The sequence below is a fragment of the Benincasa hispida genome, chromosome 10 (assembly GCF_027475165.1).
Source record: "Benincasa hispida cultivar pf3 chromosome 10, pf3_genome.v1.1, whole genome shotgun sequence".
Classification (NCBI taxonomy): Eukaryota; Viridiplantae; Streptophyta; class Magnoliopsida; order Cucurbitales; family Cucurbitaceae; genus Benincasa; species Benincasa hispida.
The window spans coordinates 60,828,133-60,852,647 of record NC_143487.1 but is presented as its reverse complement, the minus strand read 5'-3'; the positions used below and the strand labels follow the sequence as shown (position 1 = coordinate 60,852,647).

General features: G+C 33.6%; 2 protein-coding genes across 7 annotated transcripts; both read right to left on the bottom strand.

Moving 5' to 3' along the window:
• Positions 1–13,858: 13,858 nt before the first annotated feature.
• Positions 13,859–17,054, bottom strand: LOC120088717 (violaxanthin de-epoxidase-like protein). Of its 6 annotated transcripts, none has more exons than XM_039046149.2 (3): positions 16,604–17,054; positions 14,869–15,248; positions 13,859–14,721 (listed from the first exon to the last, which is right to left on the bottom strand). In XM_039046149.2, exons 1-3 carry the CDS (start codon positions 16,904–16,906, stop codon positions 13,959–13,961), a joined length of 1,446 nt encoding a protein of 481 aa, XP_038902077.1. In that variant the 5' UTR covers positions 16,907–17,054; the 3' UTR covers positions 13,859–13,958. The 6 variants fall into 6 exon arrangements, with proteins under 6 accessions (XP_038902077.1, XP_090162297.1, XP_090162299.1 ...); XM_090306171.1 differs by adding an exon at positions 16,132–16,247 and having other exon boundaries at positions 13,859–15,248; positions 16,604–17,049; XM_090306173.1 differs by adding an exon at positions 16,146–16,247 and having other exon boundaries at positions 13,859–15,248; positions 16,604–17,039.
• Positions 17,055–20,230: 3,176 nt separating this feature from the next.
• LOC120087793 (ras-related protein Rab7-like) lies at positions 20,231–23,634 on the bottom strand. The gene is made up of 7 exons (XM_039044695.2): positions 23,235–23,634; positions 23,116–23,142; positions 22,861–22,960; positions 22,620–22,766; positions 21,152–21,232; positions 20,929–21,074; positions 20,231–20,522 (listed from the first exon to the last, which is right to left on the bottom strand). The coding sequence occupies exons 1-7, from the start codon at positions 23,291–23,293 to the stop codon at positions 20,453–20,455; spliced, it is 630 nt and encodes a 209-aa protein (XP_038900623.1). The 5' UTR covers positions 23,294–23,634; the 3' UTR covers positions 20,231–20,452.
• Between the last annotated feature and the right edge of the window lie 881 nt (positions 23,635–24,515).

Here is a 24,515-nt window from a genome sequence, read left to right as displayed (position 1 = left end):
GATTACTCCTATCTCTAGTGAACAATAGCTTACGTTGCTTAATGTGACCAACCACTTACCCTCCCAGGCAGTTAGTTGTTGATGACTTTACTCATAGACAAACGTTGCGTCTGCCTATAGGCAGGCGTTGCTACAACTTCACACTAAGCAAATAAGGTTTTCTCACACACTCACGCAACGCACACCTCTTGGTGGTTTGCTATATGCTTCATATCTCTAATCCACATGACTAAGTATGTGATACTCTAGCAATCTCACTAAGTGATGCAATGAAAGTTAAGGATGCTAAGTAAAGAAAGATGGAGATGGAATCGAAGGAAACACAAAAATGCATTGAACACATAATATATTAATTCCTTAATTCCAAAATGTAATACAATACAATATAAGAAAAGAAGAGAAAATGAAATGACCAGCTAAAAGCAATATCTTACTTCCAGTAGATGTGTGTTAAGGCTGTCGGTGGTGCTATGGATGGCGGTGAAGCTGACTTTCTCGAGACCTAGCTCCGGTCGAAGGCTCTGATCGTCACTCCAAATGGAGGAAGGAGATGAAGAACTCTCAAGCTTTCTTTTCACACATTAGTCTGGATCGCAAGGATAACCTTGGATAAGTTGAAATTCTACTCAGTGGCTTCTATATATAGCGCTTGATCGCTGACAGCATTAATTTACTGCTCTGATTCTGACATTCGCGGCACGTTAGTCCTTTTCTGAATCTCTGCTGCTAACGGCGTGGTAGGTGAAGTTTCAACATCATCTTTTGATTTTCCCAAGAGATGCATTGATGCATTCATTCCACCGACCTTGCATTGATCCCAATAGTATGCGTTATCGTGTAGCTACAATCGTGCAGTGACCGCATTCGCTTAATACCGCAACTCTACATGATGACTGTAATCGCTTGACGATCGTAACTCCTATGCAATAGACGCATACGATTGATCACCGCAACACCCATGTATTGATCGTATGCGTTCTCCTTTGCGATGGAGAGTTTCTTCGCATGCGGTAGCCCGACTTCCGCGTTTGCGTCCACTTCCTGCATTAGCTACAAAAATAGACAATTAAATGCATAATAACGTATAATAATGGGTTAGCCGAGATTCTCAATGTTGAATGCTGCAAGCTCATTTTCTCATGAATTCCTAACGTAATTGTCGCATATTCTACTTAACAGCCCTCATAATTCTAAATAAAAGGCCTAAGATGACATGCATTTCTGCATGTCATCAGTTACTAACGGCGTGATGGACCTGCTCTGAATTTCTGCTACTAACGGCGTGGTAGGTGAAATGTCAACATCATCTTTTTTATACTCTCAATGTATGTGTTCTTGCTTGGTTTCCGAAGTACCAGCACATTTCACCACCCTTGCGTTCATCCTTCTATTATGGTTATTACTCTATAGCCGCAACCTCTATGCGATGGACGCATGCGGTTAATAGCCGCAACATCTATGCGATGAACGTACGCGATCACCCTTGCAATAGTCTGGGATTCACTACATGCGATCAGTTCCTGTGGTAGCTACAAAAATAGACGTTTTGTTGCAGAATAACGCATAATATTAGGTTAGCTGAGATTCTCAATGTTGATCGATGCAAGCTCACTTTTTACATGAATTCTTAGTATAATCACCGAATATTTTACTTGTTAGCCCTCATAATTCTAAATAAAATGCTACAATAACTTGCATTTCTACCAGTTATCACAAAGGCTATGCACAGGCAAAGGCTTGTGATGGTCTCCACAGAAAGAAGAGTTGTCCTCAAGGTTTGCCGAATATTCCCCGTATTTGCAGTGTGATTAGGTACCCAAGGATGATGAAGTAGGCCACCATCAGGCGATCCTTAGATATCGTCTTTTCATGTGTCGTGGAGATCAGTCGTCTCTTAACCAGATAAACCCACAGCCTCGCTTTTGGAAGTCATCGCTCAAAAGCCAAAGTCCTGATGCCTGTTGAGGAGATCTTCCATACGAAGTCAGGTTTTGCCAGTATCCTTAACGCATCATCCATGTATTCAATGCTTGGCGCCTCTCTCAACCTCTTACCTGGTGCATCAAGATTGCCTTTTAACTTAAATAGTTCATTGATGTCATCAGCGTTGAACGACACATGGTAACCCGACATAGTCACCACATCGTCATCCTCATGCAGGTTGCCTTGGTAAAAGACACACAAAATATTCGGCTTAACAATTGAGGAACTCTGGCAGAAGTCCTTCCATCCCAGCTTTGCGATGATGCTTGTGATGTAGTCGAGTAATGGTGATTGTACTAGGAAGAACCCTATCTCTAGCAACATGTCGTAGTCGTCTTTCTTCTTCCCCTTCTTTGTTTTTTCTTTATCAGGAGATGACTCAACCATCTTCTTCTTGCCCTATGCCTAGGCTTTTGTGCCTCTCAGGCACTCATCAAGTATGCGCTCAGCTTTTTGCTTCTTCTTCTCTTTCTCTTTTTTCTCTTTCTCCCACTGAGCTTTTTCGATTCTCTTTTCCTCCCTTTGGCATAAACTTTTCTCCTTCCTTCACACCTCTTTTTCTTCTCGCCTTTTTCTTTCTTCTTCTTCCTCCTCTTTCATCTTTTGAACCAACTTCTTGGTTACTGCCTCAATGTATTCATCTTCTTCCTTCTTTCTCCTCAATGCTTCTTTTGTTGCTGCATTGTTGCGGCAGACCTTTTCTTGATGTAGCCTTCTCGTTAAATCACAAGAGGCGATAATCAGGCGGGTTTTTTCCATCAACTCCCTTTTTCTCTTCTTTTTCTTCTCTTTTTGCTATATTTTCCACTCAACGTGCTCAATTAACCGCATGTGGCCAGGTCCACAGAAGACCTAGTTGTTGTGACCTTAGGACCGGTCACTTGTCTATCTGCCTTGGGCTCAACAGTCCCTTTTTCTTCTTCTCCTCTTCTTGACCTTCGAATGAGAGGCTCATACACATTATCCTTGTCTTCTTCATCCTTTAGTTGGGCCTCAGATGCGGCCACTCTTTCTCGTGGGAGCTCAACTTCAGCTTGTGATGTTGGCTCAACAAACTTCATCCCCAACGGTTCTTCCCCATTGCGATGGTGGACTACTCCTAAACTATCTGATGCTAGGCCTTGTGTCGACGCCTTTCTTCTCTTTTCAATCTCATTTCCTCATTTCTCTTTTTATTTTCTTCGTTCTTCTCTTCTTCCTTTTCCTTTTCCTCTTTTGTCTTCTTCTTTTCTTTTTCAATCTTCATCGCGGTTAACTTCTTTACCACTAGCTTGGTAGGTTCATCATCAAGGTCCACTGGCACTTTCCCTTTAGGATCCTTGGCCACAAGGACTGACCCTTGCAGTGACAGTACCACTACTTCATCCTAGTGCTCTTCTTGTGTTGCTGGCTGGTTGACCACCCTTACTTCCACCAAGCCACCATCCTTTTCAACGGTGCTTAAGATACTGTCAAACACTTCCCTATCGTCTTTCTTCTTAAATTCACTTTCAAAGGGAAGTAGTGGCATGACTAGTGTAGGACTTTTGATAGGGACACTCTCCTTACGCTGTCCCTTGCAGCTGTGAAATGAGGTCGAGACGGTTGGAGAAAAGGTGGGTTTATGGATGATGGGTTTAGGACGGGAGAGTGGCGGTCGAGTTAACTTCTGTTGAGCTTGAGCTCGGTTGGTAGCAAGGTAAGTCGCTTCCCTTATAAACATAAGGTTTGAAGCCGGCGGAGTAGAGGTGGTTGGTTGCGGAGGGAGGCTTCCAGCATCCTTAGAGGCGGGATTTTGGGTATTTTTGTTCTGGAAAGCCATTGATTCGAGCAAGTTAGGAGAAGAATGGGAAAAGGATGATTGGAGAGTTTTGGGAACTCAGTGCTCAGAGAGGTTTAGAGTTGGTTGTAGTTAATCATGCACTGATCACAAGTTTTCTTATAGTTCGCCAAGTATAAACAAACTACAAGTTTCTCGGTGTGAGCCGAGGTTGGACTCAGGGATTTTGTAACTACGAATGCTTGGAAAGTAACATGGATGTGGCAAGGACTAAATTAATTGTAATAGATTAAAAAATCATGCGATTAAAGAAACTATACGATGAAATTATCTAAACAGGCAATGAACACTTCGAGTTTAATTGTGAGAAAACTTAGATAGATAGCAATTTTAACGTGTGTAAAATAAATGTATGGAGAATCAGGGTTTGGGCGAAATATATGCCTAGTTCCTAAGTTTAGCTTCAAGGCTAATCCAGGCTCGCACTATTCTTTCATCGCACACCTCTCGGCAGCTAGCCACATTTGTCATATCTCTATGACGCATGAATGATGTTACATTGAGCATAAGGTTGTTTTTATCTCTAAAAATACTTCTTATTTTTCTTAGTGAAATCCATAACTACTTACCCCCTCAGGCAGTTGGTTATAGTTACTTGACTCAATTAGTGATCATCGGCAAGCATTTAAATAGTCATACACTAAGCAAATATGATTAGCCCTTAAAGATTCAATTTAGCTCTTAACATTAAATTCCCTCTTACCCCGTCGAGATTAGTTATTCATGGTAAATGAAAAGGCGATATTAGAGAGAGAGGAGATAATGGAAGTAGACATGATGATATATAGATAAAAATAGGCTTGTTGTTTACAAAAGTGAATAATCTCTTAATGTCTCAAATGCAATACAATAGTAAAGACAAGAAGAGAGTAAAGGAAAGGACAGTTTTTAGTAATTTCGATAGTTTTCAGTAATTTCTTTCTTCCAACAGATGTAATGTCAAGGCTGTTGGTGAAACAATGGTAGTATAGAGTGGAGAAGGCTCTCTCAAGCTCTTGCTCCGGTAAAGTTCTGGTGATAAGTCAGGATGGAGTTTGGAAGTGGAAATTCTAAAAAATACTCTCTATTTCATTCTTTGCTTGTGGTGCAAGTATCGTGCCTACAGGTGTTCTCAGGTAAAATTTCAACTTCTCGGACCTTCTCTTCATAGGTGTCAAGGCTCTATTTATAGATCCATGTGCTAACAATTGTTGAGATTCCCACTTTGATCAATCATCATCTCTGATGTGCTAGGTGAAAATGTCAGCACTGCTATCATGGTCAACATTATGAAGCTATGCCAGAAGATCCCCTGGCACTGGGTCAGAGATCCCAAAGCATGCGATCAAATATTTGTTCATCAAGTAGAAGCTCGACGCATGCGGACAGATTCTGCAACCAACTGCAAGATATACTTTGGAGCAATTTAACTCATGAAATGCGGTCAGCAAGGATTTTTTTAATGTACTTCAGCGTAAGTATATTATTTAACATGAATTCTTAGTATAATCAACGCATATTTTGATTTTATACCCTCATTATTCTATGTAAAAAGCTATAATAACTTGTATTTTTACAAGTTATCAGACACAATCCTGGGGAGGAATCTTGAATTGTCTAGCTATACTGCACTGAATAACAAAGAACATAAAAAATTAAGCATTTTGTTCAATACTCGATACTCAATGTATGATATTCGATGCATGATACACGATGCTCTATACTCGATACATGATACATAATTGCTCATACCAGATACACAATGCATGCTACATAGTGTCCCTTACTCATTACATTACATGTGACTAAATGGTCGATTATCGAGCATTTGGTTTTATTTTTCACCTTCATGACTTATCCTACTCAAACCTAAACTTTAGACGATTTGAAATACCAGAAATATGAAAACCAAAAAGAAAAAAATTCGAACTCCAGCCAAACATGCAAGATATGAAAACCGAAATGAAAATCTTATCGGTCGTGTATCGAGAAACGTGCAAGTGCATGATGAAAAAATACAACAAACAAAGAGACGAATGATGTTAAAATATAAACAAAGAGAATAATGTTACCTGATGTAGAGAGGTGCAGTCGTTGAGGGATATAAAATCGGAAGATGAAAGAGAATAATTTGAGAAACGAGTTGAAGTAGTGAAATAATGGACTTTAAATGGGTTAGGAATTCAAAAAATTCAAAATGATTTGAGTATACATTAATCGAGTATCGAGTATGACGTCCCTATGATCGAGTATACACGTGTTGATTGCACACATATCGAGTGACCATGCATCGAGGATCGTGTGACAAGCCAATGAGGATCGTTTGATGAGTAATCGAGGATTGAGTGATGGGTAATTAAGGATCGAGTTCCTTGGTAGGCCTAGGCGTAAGGGGTGCATCTCAAGGGCGAGGTGGTAAAATCACATGTGGATGACGTCAGTGAAGGGATCGAATCCCAAGTGGAAGCATGTGATCACCTTACAATTTTGTTTTCGATTTTACATAAACAAAATATGGTATAAAAATAATAACATAATGGATAAACAATTAAGATTAGCATGCATTTAAGAGAAGAAAAGAGTGAATAGCTAAAACTTACCTTTGTAGATTCCCCAAATTCTTCACAATTCCCTCCACATCTTCTCTGAAATATCTCTTCAATGATCAAGGGACACCACCGTAAGTGAAACCTTGTTATTCTCTAGGATCCCAAGAATCGAAAGTGTGGTCTCCAAGACTTGGAAGAAGAAAAAGAACTATTAGAGAAAAGGAGAGATTTTGAGAGAAGTAGTAGGAGACTAGGATTTAAAATTCTCAATTCAACCATGTCACAAACATAGGCCCTGAAGACCTATCTATAAAGAGGAGGGGTGACCCTCTTCTCCTAGTATTTCCTATTCCTACTCTAGTTCTAATTTAATTAAATAACCTTTATTCAATTAATTAGTCCAATAATTAAATAATCATATATAACAAATCCAATTTAATATATATAATTAATAAATAAATAAATAAACATCACATTTTTATTTATCTCTACTTCTCATTTAATTAATTAATTAATCAATCAATTAAACGATTATACTAAATCATATTTAATATATAATTAATCAACATATAATTATCACATGTTTATATGTATACATCTCTTTAATATTTGAATCTTATTCAAATATTTTTCTCTCTTAATTATAAATCACATCTATAATTAGCCATATTATATTAATCTCAATAATATGCAATTGATTTGAACAATTCAAACCATTCCTCTTATATATCCTTTAATGAGCTAACAATGGGACCTTATGGACCTACAAATTAGAAGCTCTAATGATATAAGTGTTGGGATTGGTGTCCTAAATCTCTTTGTAATCTTGTAGTTTGTAAACTTCGTATAAACATATTGTTGTTAATAAAATAAATGTTATTTTATAAGCATATACTCGATCTAATAAACTAAGACCTGGGGTTATTTCATGTAATTTAAACAAGTATGTAGAGACATACGAGCGGATCTTGTTTAAATAATAACCTAAACGGTCTGTAGTAGATGGATAAGTTTGGATACCTTATCCTGGTGGCAATACGGATATGGCTCATTTTGTAGGTGTTATAAGTGTTGTAAAATACTATAAATGATCTGATCCTGATCATTCATGTGGAGACATGTGAGTGGGGTATCCTATATAAAGAGTTTGTACAAGGTCGGACCACGAAATGGTTAGTCTCTTTATATAACACCATTAATAATAGAGACTTACATTTTACTAGGATGACTATAGGTGACATGACCTAAATCCTGAGTGAGTTGTGAACTCCTGCTCATGAAGGCGGTCCTTTGATTTTTATGGGTTAGAGTGGCCAAATTGCCAACTCAACAAGCCTACCATTTTGGGGATTTGTCTGTGTAACACTCCGCACATTTTTTTAGTAATAATGTAATTTCAGTAACTTTATTATTTGGAATTTCAGTAATTGGTATTAGTTGAAGGGTATTCTCGAAATTTTGGACTTCAAGTGTAAGTGCCGGAATTTAATTGTTGGCATGAAAATTATTCAAATTGAAAATTAATGGCATGAATTAATTTTCTTTTGAAACAGAAAGGAATTTAATAGTATAAATAGTATAAATTTTGGACTTCAAGTGTAAGTGCCGGAATTTAATTGTTGGCATGAAAATTATTCAAATTGAAAATTAATGGCATGAATTAGTTTTCTTTTGAAACAGAAAGGAATTTAATAGTATAAAATGGAAAGGAATTAAATGTAATTATATTTACTTTCTTTTTTATTTTATTATTATTATTATTGTTTTTTTTTATAAAAAGTCAAACCCCACCCCCTTTTCTTCCTCACATTCGTGAGCCCGTCCGACGCTGCCTAAAGCCGCTGCATCAGTTTCTTCTTCATGACCTCCATCCACCACTGCACAAGCGTCGTTTGCTTTTGCCGTCACTGGATCTATCGATTTGGGTAAGATTTCTGCTGTTTGGGTTTGTTTTTGGTTGATTCTTGAATACTCATTAACTTTTGGCATCAATTGATTGATACCCATTGTGTTTCAACTTTAGATTCAAGTTTGTGAAGGTATTGAGGTGTTGTTCAGTGAAGTTGGAGTTTGTTTTAGCAAGTTTTGGTAAGTTTTATGCTTTGATTACCCTCTTATGGATTAATTTTGGTTGTTGAAAAATTTTGGTAAATTCATTTCGAAGTGATTTTTTTTTACAAAACTACATATGGATAATTTATTTGAGACATTGGTAGTGAAGTATGTATTTGATTCAAGCTTTAATCGTGTAAGTCTAATTTCAAATTATGATTAGGGGGTTGATTCAAGAATTTCATTCAAGATGAAGAAGAGTTTGGTTTGCTAATTATTTGGGCTTAAAATTGGAGATTTGGAAGGTGAATTCAAATTGGACCACACCTTAGGTAAGGTTATCTAGAAATATTTTGTAATATTGGGTGTTTGGTATTTGGCCTTAACTATTAATTTTAAAGCTTGGTTTATGTTTAGGCTTGATTAAGGATTCAAGAATTTCACAAAGATTCAATTGCTTTTTGGTTCGACCTAATATCAAGGTAAGTAATCTTACTACTGGAACTACCCACGGGAAAGGCATTAGATGTATGCTAGCATGTTAAATGAAGGTTATGGCAGAATGACAGCATGAAAGATTGATAGTATAACATGATTAAAGTATGTTTTGTTACGAGATCCAAATTATTTATTTATGCACATAGACACTTGAATGCTAGTATGAGATGGTATGTGCTTCCATGGTTGTATTTGATCTGATGTTGTTGAGGTATACATGTATGTTGTAGAATATGATGTGAGGTATATGTGTATGTTGTATAGCCATGGTGTTGAGGTTTATATGTATGTCGTAGATTCGTACAATGATGATTATGATGTTGAGACTGTGCAAATGTCCTTAGTAATTAGATAGATGCCCATTAGATTTTTTGTTTCCTTCGGGATTCACCAGTTTGTGTCTTCTTTGGGATTCACCAGTTTGTGTCTCCTTCGGGATTCACTAGTTTGTTTCTCCTTCAAGATTCACCAGAGGTAGTAGGCATACTTAACTACAGTAGGATAGGACTTAGTCTCCTTCTTGTTTCATGTGCATATGTGTCCCATGAGGACTAGAGCAGTTTATATGTTTCACCAGAGGTGGGTATCTAGAGGACATAGATGCCTAGTCTAACCCCAGTGGTGGGGATACTTACTAAGTATTTTATACTCATTCTTTCTCATGTTGTTGTTTCAGGTAAGGGTAGAGATGCACCGGCGATGGATAAGCAGAATTCGTGATCGAGCCACTAGGACTAGTTTTTATGCTTCCGCTCATGAGATTTAGAGTTCTTTTCATGTTTCTCTCAACTTTTAGTTTTTATGTTTAAAAATTATTTTTAAGAATCATTTTTCAGACTTATTTATTATCCTTTATGATTTATGGGTACCCTACTATTGTTTTAATATTTGAATTTAATGAAAGTCTTTTGAACTTACCTTATTTAATTAGCATTTATTTCGCCATAACAGAGTGTCGTTTTGAGTTACATGCATGCATGTATTTAGTAAAGACCTAACTTAAGTCCTAAGGAGTCGGGTCGTTACAGTGTAATTGGGGAGTTGGGAACACAGCTACACAAGATGGAATTCACTCCTTCCCCAATGCAAGGGCAAATAGATGAATTGCTCCTTAAGGACTGATTCCAGCTTGAACAATGGCCACACCCTCTCCTGGCCCGAGAGGGACTTGGTCATAGTTAGATTATGACTTATTGTTCATTAGAGGGATCAATGACACTTAAGGAATAAGATGTAACTATAGAGGCAAAACAATATCTTTGGCCCAGCTATACTTACGAGCAATTTTGGAAAAGTCATTGCACTATTGATTGGTTATATCCAATGGACACAAAAATTTATCTGTAATGTGAGAGTGCAACTGTCGGTCTTTAGTGGAATGACCGACAGTTAACGGATGTTGGATAATTTAATTAATTATCTGAGTACCATTGGAGCTTCAATCTACAAGTCCATAAGGTCCCCTCTGTAGGTCAACGGGGATTTAGTTGAGAATTAATTTTGGATTAATTTGAAGTGTTCAAATTAATTGAGGGAATTAATTATATATGATATAATTAATTAAATTAATTATATATGAGATATAATTAATATAATGTATTTGATAAATTGTAATTAATTAATATAATGTATTTGATACATTGTAATATAAGGTAATATGAGAGGAAGGAATTTGAATATGATTCAAATACTAATTATATGAATGAGATTCATGTAATTAAATTTAATATAAATAAGATTTATATTGAGAGGAATTAAATATTTGGATATGATCCAAATATCAATTTTATGAATGAGATTCATATAAGAGAATTTAATATATATGTGATTTATATTGAATGTCATGTATGGTTGAGAGAAAATACATCTATAAGTTATATTGTATTTGATAGAATATGTAACTATACAGTATGTGTTATATAGGATATAACATATAGTTTATATACATATAATAAGGTTGTTATTATATATATAATTATTATTAATTTTATTTTATTAAATTAATATTAATTAATTAAAGGGAGGGAGTTACAATATCCTTCCTCTAATTTATCTCAGCCAAGTACGAGGGGTGAGGATGATGGTTATGGTTGAGATTCATCTTCTTCCTCAATTTCTCTTTGAGATAAGAGTTCTCTCTGAAAAACTAAAAATAGAGAAGAAAAGTTCTTCACCTTCCTCAATTCTTTATCCCAAGAGAATACATAGGGTTCTCAAGTGGTGGTGTCCCTTGTGAAAAAGGAGATCCACGTGGAGAAGGTGATCTATTCCTATTTTGTTCGAGGGAGTTCTTGAAGAAATGGTTCTTCAAAGGTAAGGATTTCTGAAACCCTAAGTATTTTTTTTAAACATGCTATAATTTATGTAAATGCATATCTTGTTCTTCAATAAGATTAATTAAATTACCACTACTCCCTTTAATGAACAAACAGTTTATAGTCCAACTATAAATAACACCTCTCGGGCCAATGAGAGGTTGATGCCTCATTGTTCAAGACTCGAAATCAACTATTAAGGGAGCAATTTATCTACTTTTCCTAAGGTCGGGAAATGAGTGAATTTCATCTTGTGTAGTTGTGTTCCCAGCTCCCTACTCGGACAAGTCCTCAAAATGGTAAGGTCATTCTCACCCATACAAATCAAAGATTGCCCTCATAGATAAGAGTTCACAACTCATTCAGGATTAAGGTTAAGTCACCTATGGTCATTCTAGTGAAATGTAAGTTTCTTCTAACAACGTGTTATGTAGAGAGACTATTCATTTTACAGTCTGATCTTATACAAACTTTTTGTACAGAATACCCTCGCTCAGATGTCTCTACATGAATGATCAGAAACAGATCATTTATAACACTTTACAATAATTGTAACATCTACAAAGCAGGTCATATTGGTAATGTCACCAGGATAAGATACCCAACTTTATCCATTTACTAGAGACTGTTTAGGTTATCACTTAAACGTGATCTACCTGTATGTCTCCACATACATGTTTAAGTTTCATAAAATAATCTTGGATCTTAGTTTATTGGATTGATTTAATGCAGTCTAAACATTAATAAATTACCTCTTATTTTATTAGATATATAATTTGCCTTTACAAAGTACAAGATATACTCGATATAGGACATTAACTCCAACCGTCAGCAAAAAGTCACTTTCCATTACTTTTTCTATAGGTGATTAATTTTCAATTGGGCCTCCCAAATCATATCATTTGTACAAAAATTTGATTACCGAAACTCCTAAAAGAATTTACTCCTATCTTGGAAGACCTAAACAAATTACCATATTTGGGTGATATTATTCAGCATCACATAGACTTGATCCTAGGAGTTGTAAAGCCTAATCTACCACATTATATAATGACTCCTAAACAATACAAAATACTACAAGAGGAGGTGCAATCATTTACTTGGCAAGGGACACATTTGGCCAAGCCTAAGTCCTTATGGTGTTCCAAGATTGTTTACCATTAAAAAAAAATGGATGGATCTTGACGCATATGCATTGATAGTAGAGAAATAAAACCTTTTCCTATACCTCCCAATTAGGGAGAGTTCAATGATCTTTTAATATTTGACCTAAAAAGTGGGTACCTGCATATGCATTTTATCATGTTGGCGAGTTTAGAGAAGTGTGGTATGTGCCTTTAGTTCTATAATTTGTATTCTTCTCTCTAATAAAAATATTTTCTCTCTACCTCGTACATGTAGCTAAACACTATTTAGTGAACTACATAAATCTCTATGATGGTCTCTTTTACTTCACGTTATCTATTAAGAGGTGAGTGGAAGACAACATTTAAAATAAATGAAGGATTATATGAATGGTTTGTTATGTCATTTGGGCTTTCAAACACTCTTAATACATTAATGCACGTCTCGTGAACCAGGTTCAACCTTATCGTGAATTTTGAAGACATTTTAGTATATAGCAAAAGCTAGGGAGATCATTTAATTACTTCATAAAATTTTTTAGATCTTAACAGCCAGTCAACTGTATATAACAAAAAAAAATGCACATTTCTCAAATCATCTATCAATTTCTTAGAATGCATTATTAACAAAGAAGGGAGCTACTGGCCCAACTAAAATCCAAACCATATAGCCAATTGGCAAGCATCAAAATTTGTAGCGGACATTCAATGCTTTTTAGGATTAGTTTCCTTGTAAAGAAAATTTATTAGACACTTTAGAGGCGTTTAGAGCAAAGGTTATCATCAAAATATAATAAAGTAAAAACTATTTCAAAATCTCTAATTAGCTACGATCAACACTATTTCAAAACCTTCATTTGCTACCGTATTCACTATTTTTTTCTCAAACTAAAATAGTTTACACCTCAAACACATATTATTATAACCCAAACTAAAATAATCTATCCCAAACACAAACAACTATCATAACCCAATTATAATAAACTGGGACTATAATAACTAATTCATTGCTCCAAGCACCCTTTAGTGCACCTCCTTTCACAAATTATCTTAAAAATGGTCAATTTTATATTTAGTGTTTCAATCAATCTACTTCTTTCAAACATTTCTTCTTCTTCATCATCGTTTTCAAATACTTATTTTCGTTTATATAAATTCACCTAGATTTGTTGGCTACTGTCCCAATAAATAGTGAATTATGGCTATTCTTATAATATTCGCCTGAATTCTGGTCATCTATGGAATAAAGGCCGTTTTTTTATTTTGGTATTTGAATTTTTAAAATGACTGCTTGAACTTTAGAAAAAATTATCATTTTGGTGCCTACCTTTATTTTGTTTAAAATTTTGATAATATGGCATTGAGTATTTAAGGTATTTGACCACGAGCACATGTTCAAATCACAAAATTAGTTGAAGATGAGTACTGAATATGTAAATATTTAGTGACAAAATAATATATCAAGAACCATAACTGTTATCCCTTTTTAAAGTTTAGAGACTAAAATCAACTTTTTAAATGTTCAAGGACCAAAACGAGTCGAAGAATAGAGTATGCGTGTTTTTTTTTTTTAATTTTATTTATTTACTTTGGTGTGGTTTCCAATAGTAAAGGCTTGATAAAATCAGTGTTAATGTAATTAAACCTGAATTACAGAATGCAAAGTTGAACCATCTGGAATTCCAAGAGGAGGATCTGAACAAGAGCTGTTATCAACTGCAAAGAGTTCCCACTCTTTTATTCCACATTTCTCCAAAGCAGCAACAACTCTCTCTTTTTTATGATCATTTTCAGGGTATGCACCATCTCGACTAACAAGAACTGCGCCCGTATACGACTGTCCCGCAGCTCGAGCAGCGCCATTATAATGAAACAAGCCCCAAGAAAGATCATCACATACATCCACAATGCTCCAAAACTCATTTGAAACAACACCATTATCCAACACACTGAACAAGAATGTTCCTGCAGTTTTTCCCCTCTTTACTCGATATCTTCGCCGCCTCCACACCATCTTTCCTTCCAATGTTTTCACCATGAAAACCGGCTCATACCAGAATGATCCTCTCGCTTTCCCTCTGTAAAACAGTTGGTATTGACAGGGAAACTGATCATAAGCAGGGTTTTGGCCAGCTACTACACGCCAACTCCACCTCAAACTCCCTAACCAACCAACAAAAAGATCCTCTGCCATTTCGTGGCATAGCTCCTTCCCTCGAAATCGCTCTATTGGTTGCACGTAAGGCTTGTCGGGAACTTTTGCATCCAAGTCGAGACAATTGTGCTTTTGCAACACACATAATGAAAATGCTTCAAGATTTGGACTTTCATATGAAGCAATGCACCTGTAGTTGCATACTTGATCCACTGGGCTGCACTGATTCAAGCATTGAAGAGCTTTCCTACAATTAGCATCCATCAGACAATTCAATATTTGCCTTCCACAATTCTTTACCATGCAGTTTAGAGTTGAAAAACCTTTTGATCTTAGATTTTTCAGTATAGGAACAGGCTTTATATATGCATTGATTATAACCAATAAACAGAACCTTATATCATCTGAATTTCGACGATCCCATGCCTCAAATACAGTCTGCACTACTTCCTCAGATTTCTTTCTTTTCTCCAACAGCTGAGAATTTCCAAAAAAGTTTTCCAGTACATTTCCTTTAGTTTCACTAGGAAAGGATAACCCCCCTAATTTGTTAACTAACTCCGCTGCGGATTCAAAGCAAATAATATTTTGGATGTTTTCGCAGTGCGATTGTATCCATAAGACTGAATCCTTACTTGTGACAGCAACTACGATCAAAATATCTGCTTCACTTATGATTTGAATGCTTTCTGTATCTTGATGAGTTACATTACAGAAACTATCAGCAAAGACATGCATTTCATAGCCTTCATCGATCCATTTTAGTCGTTTCGCCTGTTTGTATAAAGCACATCATAAAAACAGGTAAAAACCATTATGATAAGGCAAATTTTGAGGTTGCAAAATACAGAGAATGCTAATGTTCTAGTTTATCTTTTCTAAAAATCTTCTTTTTCTTCTTCTTATTCTTCCCATTTCTTGACAAAATTGAAGCTAATCCCAGTAATAATTTATGATGAATTAGCTTCTATAGCATTTATGGAGATAGGCACTGCAAAAAGATAAAGAACATCACTAGTTTCTGTTTTAGTGCCTTGATGGAAAAAACAAACTGAAAATAACTTTTTGAAGTACATTGAATAAAACATCTTCTCATTCATTATGCCTTGCAAAATATAAAGATAACAACAGAGAAGCTTATCAAAATACATATATACTTATGCTTAATCATGAAATTTAGAGTAGTTGACTAAAATATTATCTTCTTCATTGTCAATCCTTCTTGTCCCTCTTCTTTTTCTCACTCTTGAAGGTTAAATTCCTTAAGAACTGGATATTCTCATTGGTTGGTGGCCTTGTGAAGGAATGGAATTCATTCACTTTTGGCCCTTAATGGTGTGTTTGGTGTCCATAGTCATTGCATGATCTTAACATGTATGATGGAGAATTCATTCTACTTAGCCTATCTAAGCCAGATTTCTCGAAATCGTTGTGTTAATTTTGTTACTTAATGGTCAATAAGAGCCCATATAAATAAGTGATTTGGAGTAAATGAGGTGAAGTCATAATGGCCACATTCACATCCAATCTAATATCCTAACAACCAAATGTAGAAGATTTGCACGTGAAAACAGTCGAGATGCATGCAAGCTAGCCACAACACTCAGAAATACAAAATTAAAAAATTAGAAGGAAAAAAAAGAAAAAGAAAAAGAACCTTAGGATCCTAACTCATGATACAATGGAGGATGTGTTTTCTTTTGCTTTCCTTTAGCATATATGGCTCCATGAGAATGGAAGAATGAACTTTTTTCATACACATCAACATGCTACCTAAAGAAAAGAATTGTGTTGATAAGTAGTAGTATTTTTCTCATAGGCAAGTTCAGTTTCATTCTTGTTATGTGTGACATTTCAAATGTAAATAAAGCACAACAGCCAATTCCATTTCTTAAAATGGAACAAAGAAATTCATTAGTGGTTTTTTATTTTTTCGAGTTCCACAACATCCCGATACATATTTTATGTCAATAGAGCTTGCTAACTTTAGCATGAAATTAGAGTTTATAAACTCAATAATCAAATACAAAAAATGATAATTAATCTTTTCATTATTATTCTTTCAGAGTCCTCTACTCAAGATTAAAATAAAGAAGTCATTGGAAAGTGCAATTAAGAAAGAAATTTACAGTATGAAGCATAACTTCTTCCCAAGGAGTGGATTTCAAGGGGCTAATACTTCCTTCACCAACAATCGCCACTATTCTCACCGGATTTTCCGCCATCACCGTGGTCTTGTTCGCCTCCGCAACCACCGGCGGTGGAACTGTGAGCCGCCGACGAGAAACAGTTGGTCGACGGCTGGACATCGACAGAGTAGCGGAATGAGCGGCTTTTCGATCTGAAAGGAAGAACTGGAAATGCCGGTTCAGAAGCCATCCCTTTCCGATTCTAGTTCCTGAATTCAAGTACAACTGAACTTCCATAGCCATGGCGCTTATTTTTCTTTTTCTTTTTTTTTTTTTCCAAAATAACGATGGCCTTTTTCAGTTGTGTAGTCTATGCCTATCCCTTATTTCGTCCATTGTTGGGAACTTGGGTGGTTCCCTTTTCACTTTTTGTTACAAGAAATGATAAGATGTGGTATGTGGGTTCTTCTTATTGAAAAATAACAAATCTTGAAAAAATTATAAAAATATTTTAAAATTATAAAAAAGACAAAACGAATTTATATAGTAAATAATAAAATTATTCCTAAAAAGAATTAAATACAAACGAAAATGTAAAGATACATACTACAAATACACTCTACATTCTAGAACCACAAATATATAGTATCTAAACATTCTAGATGCAAATGTTAAAAATCACCCAATATGATCCTTAATGCTTCGAACTGCCTATAGAACGCATGTATGCAAAGAAAGATGACGACCAGACGATGGGAGTCATTAGAAACTTATGGATGTCCACAACAATAGACTTACTCCAAGGTGAGAAAGAGAGAGTTGATTGTACTAATGAAGTTGTTGTTGGCAAGTGAATATTTGAAGAAATTTTGCAACAATATGATTGCATATGACACCAAACCATAGGGAATTTCATCTTTTTCACTCTATGTGAACATTTTGGTCATAGGATCTTGAAAGTCAACTTTAAACACTATCAATCCCATAATGTCGTTGTTGAAAATGATGTTTAAAGTGGAAATAAAAGCAGGAAATATGTGTGCAAGGGAAAATGGTCGACGACCTGGCAAGGGTGGTCGTCAAAAGCTAGCCAAGATAATGGAATTCAAGAAAGAGTTATTGAACCAACAATCGTAGACATGAGATTGAGAAGGAGAAAAAAAGATTTTGGGGACACTAAGTGAAGAAAATGAGTTGTTATGTTATTTTAATAATAATGATGATGATGATGATGATGATGATAAGAAGTAATAGTAATAAATTGAACTATATATATACGCACAATATTTCAAACATTTAAAGTTTAATTCCTATTTATATATTTTTTTTAAGTACAACAAGCCCTTTTTTTGTGTTTCTATGTTAAAAAAATATTTGATAATAAAAGATAAATTCAAATATAAATTGGAGAGGAAAATCAAGAAGTTTTTGTTTATTGTGATTAATTCGATAAGTAATTAAATAAAATCTAATCTAATAATAAAATATAAATTGAAATATAATTCGAGGGAGAAAAATCAGAAAGGAAACTCGTTTATTTACATTTACACTGTATTCATAATTCCATTTTCATTTAAGATTCAACAATTACACTGTATTTATAATTTCATCAACCACAAAAACCTATAAAAGAAGTCTAACTCGTTGTAGAGCCATAACAAAAACAATCAGATTAGAAAAATGAATACTTATTTGTTTACCAAAAAGACAAATTAATGGTATAATAATATAATAAGATGATAATGAATAAAAGATGATTAAGAAAAATATAAAAACGATAAAATTTAAATGTAACATACAATTTGTTAGATGATAATATGTATAAAATATTAAGTAAAACTCTAATCATGATGAAAAAATTTAATCCAAATTTAAAATGATAAAAAAACAAATAAAATAATGTAAAATCTAAAGATATATTATAAATTAAAATCAAAATGGTGATAAACAAATTAAAGATTGATTAATTCTTAATATTTTTTTGATTAATTCAAATCAAAACATATACGCAACCGCCAATTCAAATTTTAAAATGGAAGAAAAATCTAGTACATTTTTCTTTTGAATTCGTTAGGTTAAAGTCTCGTAACTGAAGATTTCATTTACACTATATTTCTATTGAGAATGGTACATGGTCCCATAATAGATTATTCCATTTACACTGTATCTATATTGAGAATTTACACACGGTATAGAAATTACACTGTACTCGGAAAAATCGTAAATCGACCATATCGGACCAAAAAACTTATTATTTTCATTTTTTTTTTTTTGACAAAAATCAAAATACAAACCTAATTTTGCCATTTCCTCCAATTTCTCTTTTAATTAGATAATACTAATTCATCTTAAAGATTTTGATTTTACCAATATATCGATGGATATAGTGAATATATTGATATCGACGGATATTTCTATAAGTCTCAATTTTTTTATATATAAAATTACTAAGTTGGTAGCCTATAAATATCAACTTGTTTCATGGATGCCTTCATTATAATTTGAGAAATTGTCTTCTCTTATTTCTTTCTTTCTTTTTAATGTTGAGCTAAGCTGAAAGCAAGTATCTAGGAATTTTGTCAGATTCAAGTAATTATAGATCGTTGTTTTACTAGAATTAGTCGTTGTATTATGTTAAAACAATCATTGTAGTCTGATTGACAGCATATGCCCGAGCAAATAAGTCTTCAAGACAACAATTATTTGCAAATGTGCCTTGACTACCTATTGAATCTCTCGAAGATCTAAAGTGTTAGTATGTATATACTATAATTGTATGTATCCTTTAAACTGTAATCAGTTTACTAGTATTATTCAATTTTTATATACAACGTTTCTCTCAACAAATGTTGTATGTCATTTTGACTACCACGAACATAAATTTATACCAATAAATGTATATGAAAATTGGATTGGGGGCTTGAGTGGCAGTGGCTATGGTACTGTTTGTAAATTCAATGATCAAAGAGGTCATCCCCAATATGAAATTTGGAGACTGTGAGGGAAGGATTCTTGGATTAGAGAATTTGTCACTAATAACATCCTACAATATTTGTTTGTGAAGGCAATGGAGGTAGAACTTTAACTAATATTGTGTCTCATGCATGAACTCAATATTTCGTCTTGTACAATCCAACACCCGTAAGATTAAGAGATTGAGTCGAGCCAGACAAGGCAAAAGTAAAGAACTTCTATGGACTCGATCAGATTCCTTGAATTTTCATTCTCTTTGTAACAATTCCCCCTAAGATGCTTAAATTTATATCCCAATTAAAATGACATAAGTTTTCTAATGTAAATATTATGTTCAACATTTATCATACTGACCTCGAGGTCAATAATACATAGTGCTCATTTTGATCTTATGTATTTTCTTATTGGTATCTATAAATTGATCACAAGCAGATATATATGGTTACATATAGTTAAACTTTTTTTTTTAATTTGTTTTATAGTTACCAATTAAAATGGGATATTTTCTTGTTGGTTCTGAAGTAGATATTCTATTTGATAGAACTTATTCGTCATTAAAAAAAAAAAAAAAAAAAAAAAAAGTTCAAAAGCCTATTAGATATTAAATTAAAAGTTGATGGAAGTTCAAAACAGTCTTGAACCCACACTCCTTGATGAATGGAAAGTTTAACCAATGAATTTTATTGGTTCTTTACAAACTTGAATCAATTGTTCTCAGAAGTTCACAAGAAGAAAAGGGAAATGTCAGGATAAATACTAATTTACATAAAATGGAATAAATACCTCAAAGAATAACTAACATATTTATTATACCAGGAAACTTCAAATCAATCAAAGAGTTCATGTTAAAGTTGTTGAATTTGTAGAAGACGAATATTAACAAGCACAGCCTCCTCCTCCTCTTGTCTCCACTTCAGAAACAGATTCAGAGATACTTTCAAAGTAACTGCAAATGATAGTATTTAATGTAAGCTCTAATATATGTATCCAATACATGTTCCTAATCAGTCACTTCACTCACTTTTTCTTTCTTTATTCCCCAGACGGAACTTCTATAAAGAATATTTTTGAAAATCTTTTCTATAAGTACTTTGATTATAATCACTTCAGTCAAAATGGATAGAAAGCCTTCAAAATCAATTCTGATGGTATAAAAATCGACAAAAGTGTAAAACCAACCATTAGAAGACACTTTTAGTTTTCTTTTTTTTCTCTCTTTAAAACACTTTAGATTACTATCAAACATGCAAAATTATGTATGAAAAGTGCTTATGTAGACCTTCATTCTTTGTTGGCACTATTTATTTTATGGAAGATACAATCACAAGGAAAATTAGAATCTTCAAACTTACGGGTCCTGCTCTTCTTCATTGGTTAATGCAGCTTTTGCAATGCAAAGAAATGCTTCATTGACATTATAATCCTCTTTTGCTGAGGTCTCAAAGTATGGCATGTTTCCCCTGGAATCACACCATTGTGTTGCTCTTTTCTCTGAGACCTACACTCAAGGAGGATTCATATAATTTTTGGATTAACTTTATCATTAGTTTCAGAGAAAAATTTGAAAATCCTTACGGCTCGGCTACATCCATTATCTACATCGATCTTGTTCCCGAGTAATAGAAAGGGGAATGCTTTTGGATCGGCTGGCCCTGCCTGTTCAACATTCAAAAAATGCAAGGTGGAAAATTAGATATCAATTACGAAAGGAAAATATATTATCAAGAATAGGTTTGAGATGAAAATATTTAAAAGTATTTGATGGTTATTTGATCAAGCATATACACATGCTAACTGCAAATTAATGAGGATAGTTGAAGAATTATGAAAAGTATAGCATGTTGCCTTCAGTATAAGTTTTACAACAAAATTTTAAACGGTTTATACTAAGAATTCTTAATACATTAGTAGAAGTTTCATTTGGGGAAAAAACTTGGAACGTATTTTGTAAAAGAAAACAAAAATAGCAAAAACCTTTTATCAGAAAAGAAAATATAGCAGGTTGACTTTAGGTACCGCTTGTACAACTCAAACCTGTTCTTGATAATATATTTTCCTCCTGTTATTGATATCTAGTTTTTCACATTGCATTTTTCTAATGTTGAACAGACAGGGTCAGTCGATCCAAAAGCATTTCCCTTCCTATTATTCGAGAACAAGATCAATGTAGACAATGGACGTAGCCAAGCCGTAAGGATTTCATACCTTTCTCCGAAACTAGTGATATCCATTGTCTACATCAATCTTGTTCTCGAATAATAGGAAGGGAAATGGTTTTGGATCGGCTAGCCCTGCCTGTCCATCATTAGAAAAATGCAATGCGGAAAATTAGATATCAATAACGAAAGGAAAATATATTATCAAGAACAAGTTTGAGTTGAAACCATTTAAAAGTATTTGATGGTTATTTGATCAAGCATATACACATGCTAACTGCAAATTAATGAGGATAATTGAAGAAGTATGAAAAAGCATAGCATGTTGACTTCAATATAAGTTTTACAACAAATTTTTAAACTGTTTATACTCCAAAAGTATTCTTAATACATTAGTAGAAGTTTCATTTGGGGAAAAAACTTAAGAGAATGTATTTCTGTGAAAGAAAACAAAAATAGCAAAAGCCTTTTATCAAAGAAGAAAATATAGCATGTTGATTTAGGTCCCCACAAATAAGTACGATACCCTCTTAACAAATTTCAAAACAACATAACTTTCACAATAATACAAAGATGTTCAAATTATAAGTTTAATCCCCAAACTTTGAGGATTGTGTCTATTAAGGTTGATGACTATAAAAAGTATCTGAAAAGTCCATGAATTTTTAGTTTTATGCCTGTCATTAATTTTTAAAAAGTATCTAAAAAATCTTTAATTTTACACTTAATAGCTCTGTGAATGTTCAAATTTATGTCAAATAAGTCCATGATCTATTTAACAAGTCTTAAAAAGTTCATAAACTAAACTTGTTAACCTACAGATCTAGGAGATGTACAATATTTTGCCACTTGAAAAATAAAACAATCATGCATAAACAAGGTCAAACCTGCTTGAGAAACTCCTCATGCCAACTGCTTAGTGATTCAAATGATTTGGCCACATTCACATCATAGACAAAAACACAGCAATCTGCTCCTCTATAGAATGCAGCCCCTAGACTCTGAAACCTTTCCTGCCCTGCTGTGTCCCAAACCTTTTTCAAACACATTAAAATATCAGAAAAATTGCTTAACTGATCATAATGTTAAAAAGCAAATAATAATAATAAAAAACTATGGTTTACCCACTTGCAATGTGACAAGTTGGTCATCAATCTGTAGCTCCTTTGTCATAAAGTCAGCACCAATCGTTGCTTTATACTGTAGATTAAACTTCTTATACACATATCTAAATCAGTTGTTAACAGTCCACAACAACAAAAACGAACAAAATTTCTCTCAGGCATTTCAACAAACACTTTGAAGTATTTAGCTAGATCACCACTGACATAAACTAAGTAAAGAACAAAATGCGATTATCAATCATCAGATGAAAAAGGATACCGATTCATCAAAGATGTCTTCCCAACTCTGAAAATTTCAACAAAACAGCAATGTACGTTCAAACAGATTCAGCAAATTGGAAGGAAATTCAAAGGCAAAACAGAACAAATGAAGCTCACCCACTGTCACCGAGGAAGATGACTTTGAGGAGCCTTCTTTTTGTAGCAGAAACTTCCATTGGTACAGAAAATAGAAAGGTAAATCATAAGAGAGTTGCAATGGACAGCAAAATTTTGGGGCGTTTTGTTGTGAAAAAAGTGAAAATAAGAAAAGGGTTTGCGGGGAAGAAAGGCAATCGAAGATGGTGATCAGTGGAAAAAAGTTTCAAACCAAAAATTTTTCAGGTGGGTGTTCTTGAATCTTCGTTGTGATCCTTTTGCTTTGTGTGTTTCTACTTTTCCATTTATTCGGCCTGTGTGTATTGATTGACGAAGGCAATGACATGTGAGGCCAAACCAAATCTCAGGGCGCCAGCGGAGCCTTTTATTTTATTGTTTATTTGTTGTTTTTTTCCCCTCTAAATTATACAAAATATCTCTAAAGTTTGTATTTGGGTTGAGAATACTGTTGAAAGCTTTCAAAATTTTTTAAAATACTAACCTTCAAAATCAGTTATAAAGTAACCTTACTCTTAGTTTTGGATATAAACTATAAGTGTTTTATAGAAAAATTACTCTTGAATTTTTAAAATTTTCAAAATTATTCTTAAACTTAAAAAAAATCAAAAATATCGTTAATTTTGAATATAAACTATTAGTGTTTTATGGCAAAAATATTTTTAAATTTTAAAAAATTTTAAAATTATTTTTAAACTTAAAAAAATTCAAAAATATCCTTAATGATATATAAACAAAAGCTATCAATATCATCCTACTTTTCTATTTTCCATCTTTTTTTCTCTCATCATTCTTTAATTCTCTCTTATTCTCATTTCTATTAATTGTATAACATTTATTTATCTAAAACAGGTAAATAAATAAGACTGCATGTATAAATTAGGATATATGGATTATAATAAAAAAAAAGTATCAAGCGATTTTATGACTTAAATGTTTTAACAAAGTTGTACTTTATTAGTTGAATGTGTTTCAATAATTAAATATATTATTTTGTTTAACTATTTATCATTTTTGGAATGTTGTAAGGGGATATTTTGATTTTGGAATTTTGTGAGATTTTATAGAATTTTATGTTTTAACTTGGACTTTTTGTTGTTGAGAGCTAAGAATTGGAAAATTGAGAGAAAAATGAAAGTATTGATATAAAAAAGATGATGATATTTATATAATTTGTTTTAAAATTTGTTTTTTCTGAACTTAAGAAAACTTCAAACAAATTTTGATCATCATATTAATAGTATGAGCATTTTTATTTTTTATTTTTTTTTATTTTAAAGTTGT

Coding starts and splice junctions, on each gene's coding strand:
- LOC120087793 (XM_039044695.2), bottom strand. CDS start 23,293: ATGGAAGTTTCTGCTACAAAAAGAAGGCTCCTCAAAGTCATCTTCCTC. Junction 21,075..21,151: donor ATAATGGATGTAGCCGAGCC/GTAAGGATTTTC, acceptor CCTTGAGTGTAG/GTCTCAGAGAAAAGAGCAAC. Junction 20,523..20,928: donor AATGAAGAAGAGCAGGACCC/GTAAGTTTGAAG, acceptor TATCATTTGCAG/TTACTTTGAAAGTATCTCTG.
- LOC120088717 (XM_039046148.2), bottom strand. CDS start 16,906: ATGGCTATGGAAGTTCAGTTGTACTTGAATTCAGGAACTAGAATCGGA. Junction 15,249..16,603: donor AAGAAGTTATGCTTCATACT/GTAAATTTCTTT, acceptor TTATACAAACAG/GCGAAACGACTAAAATGGAT.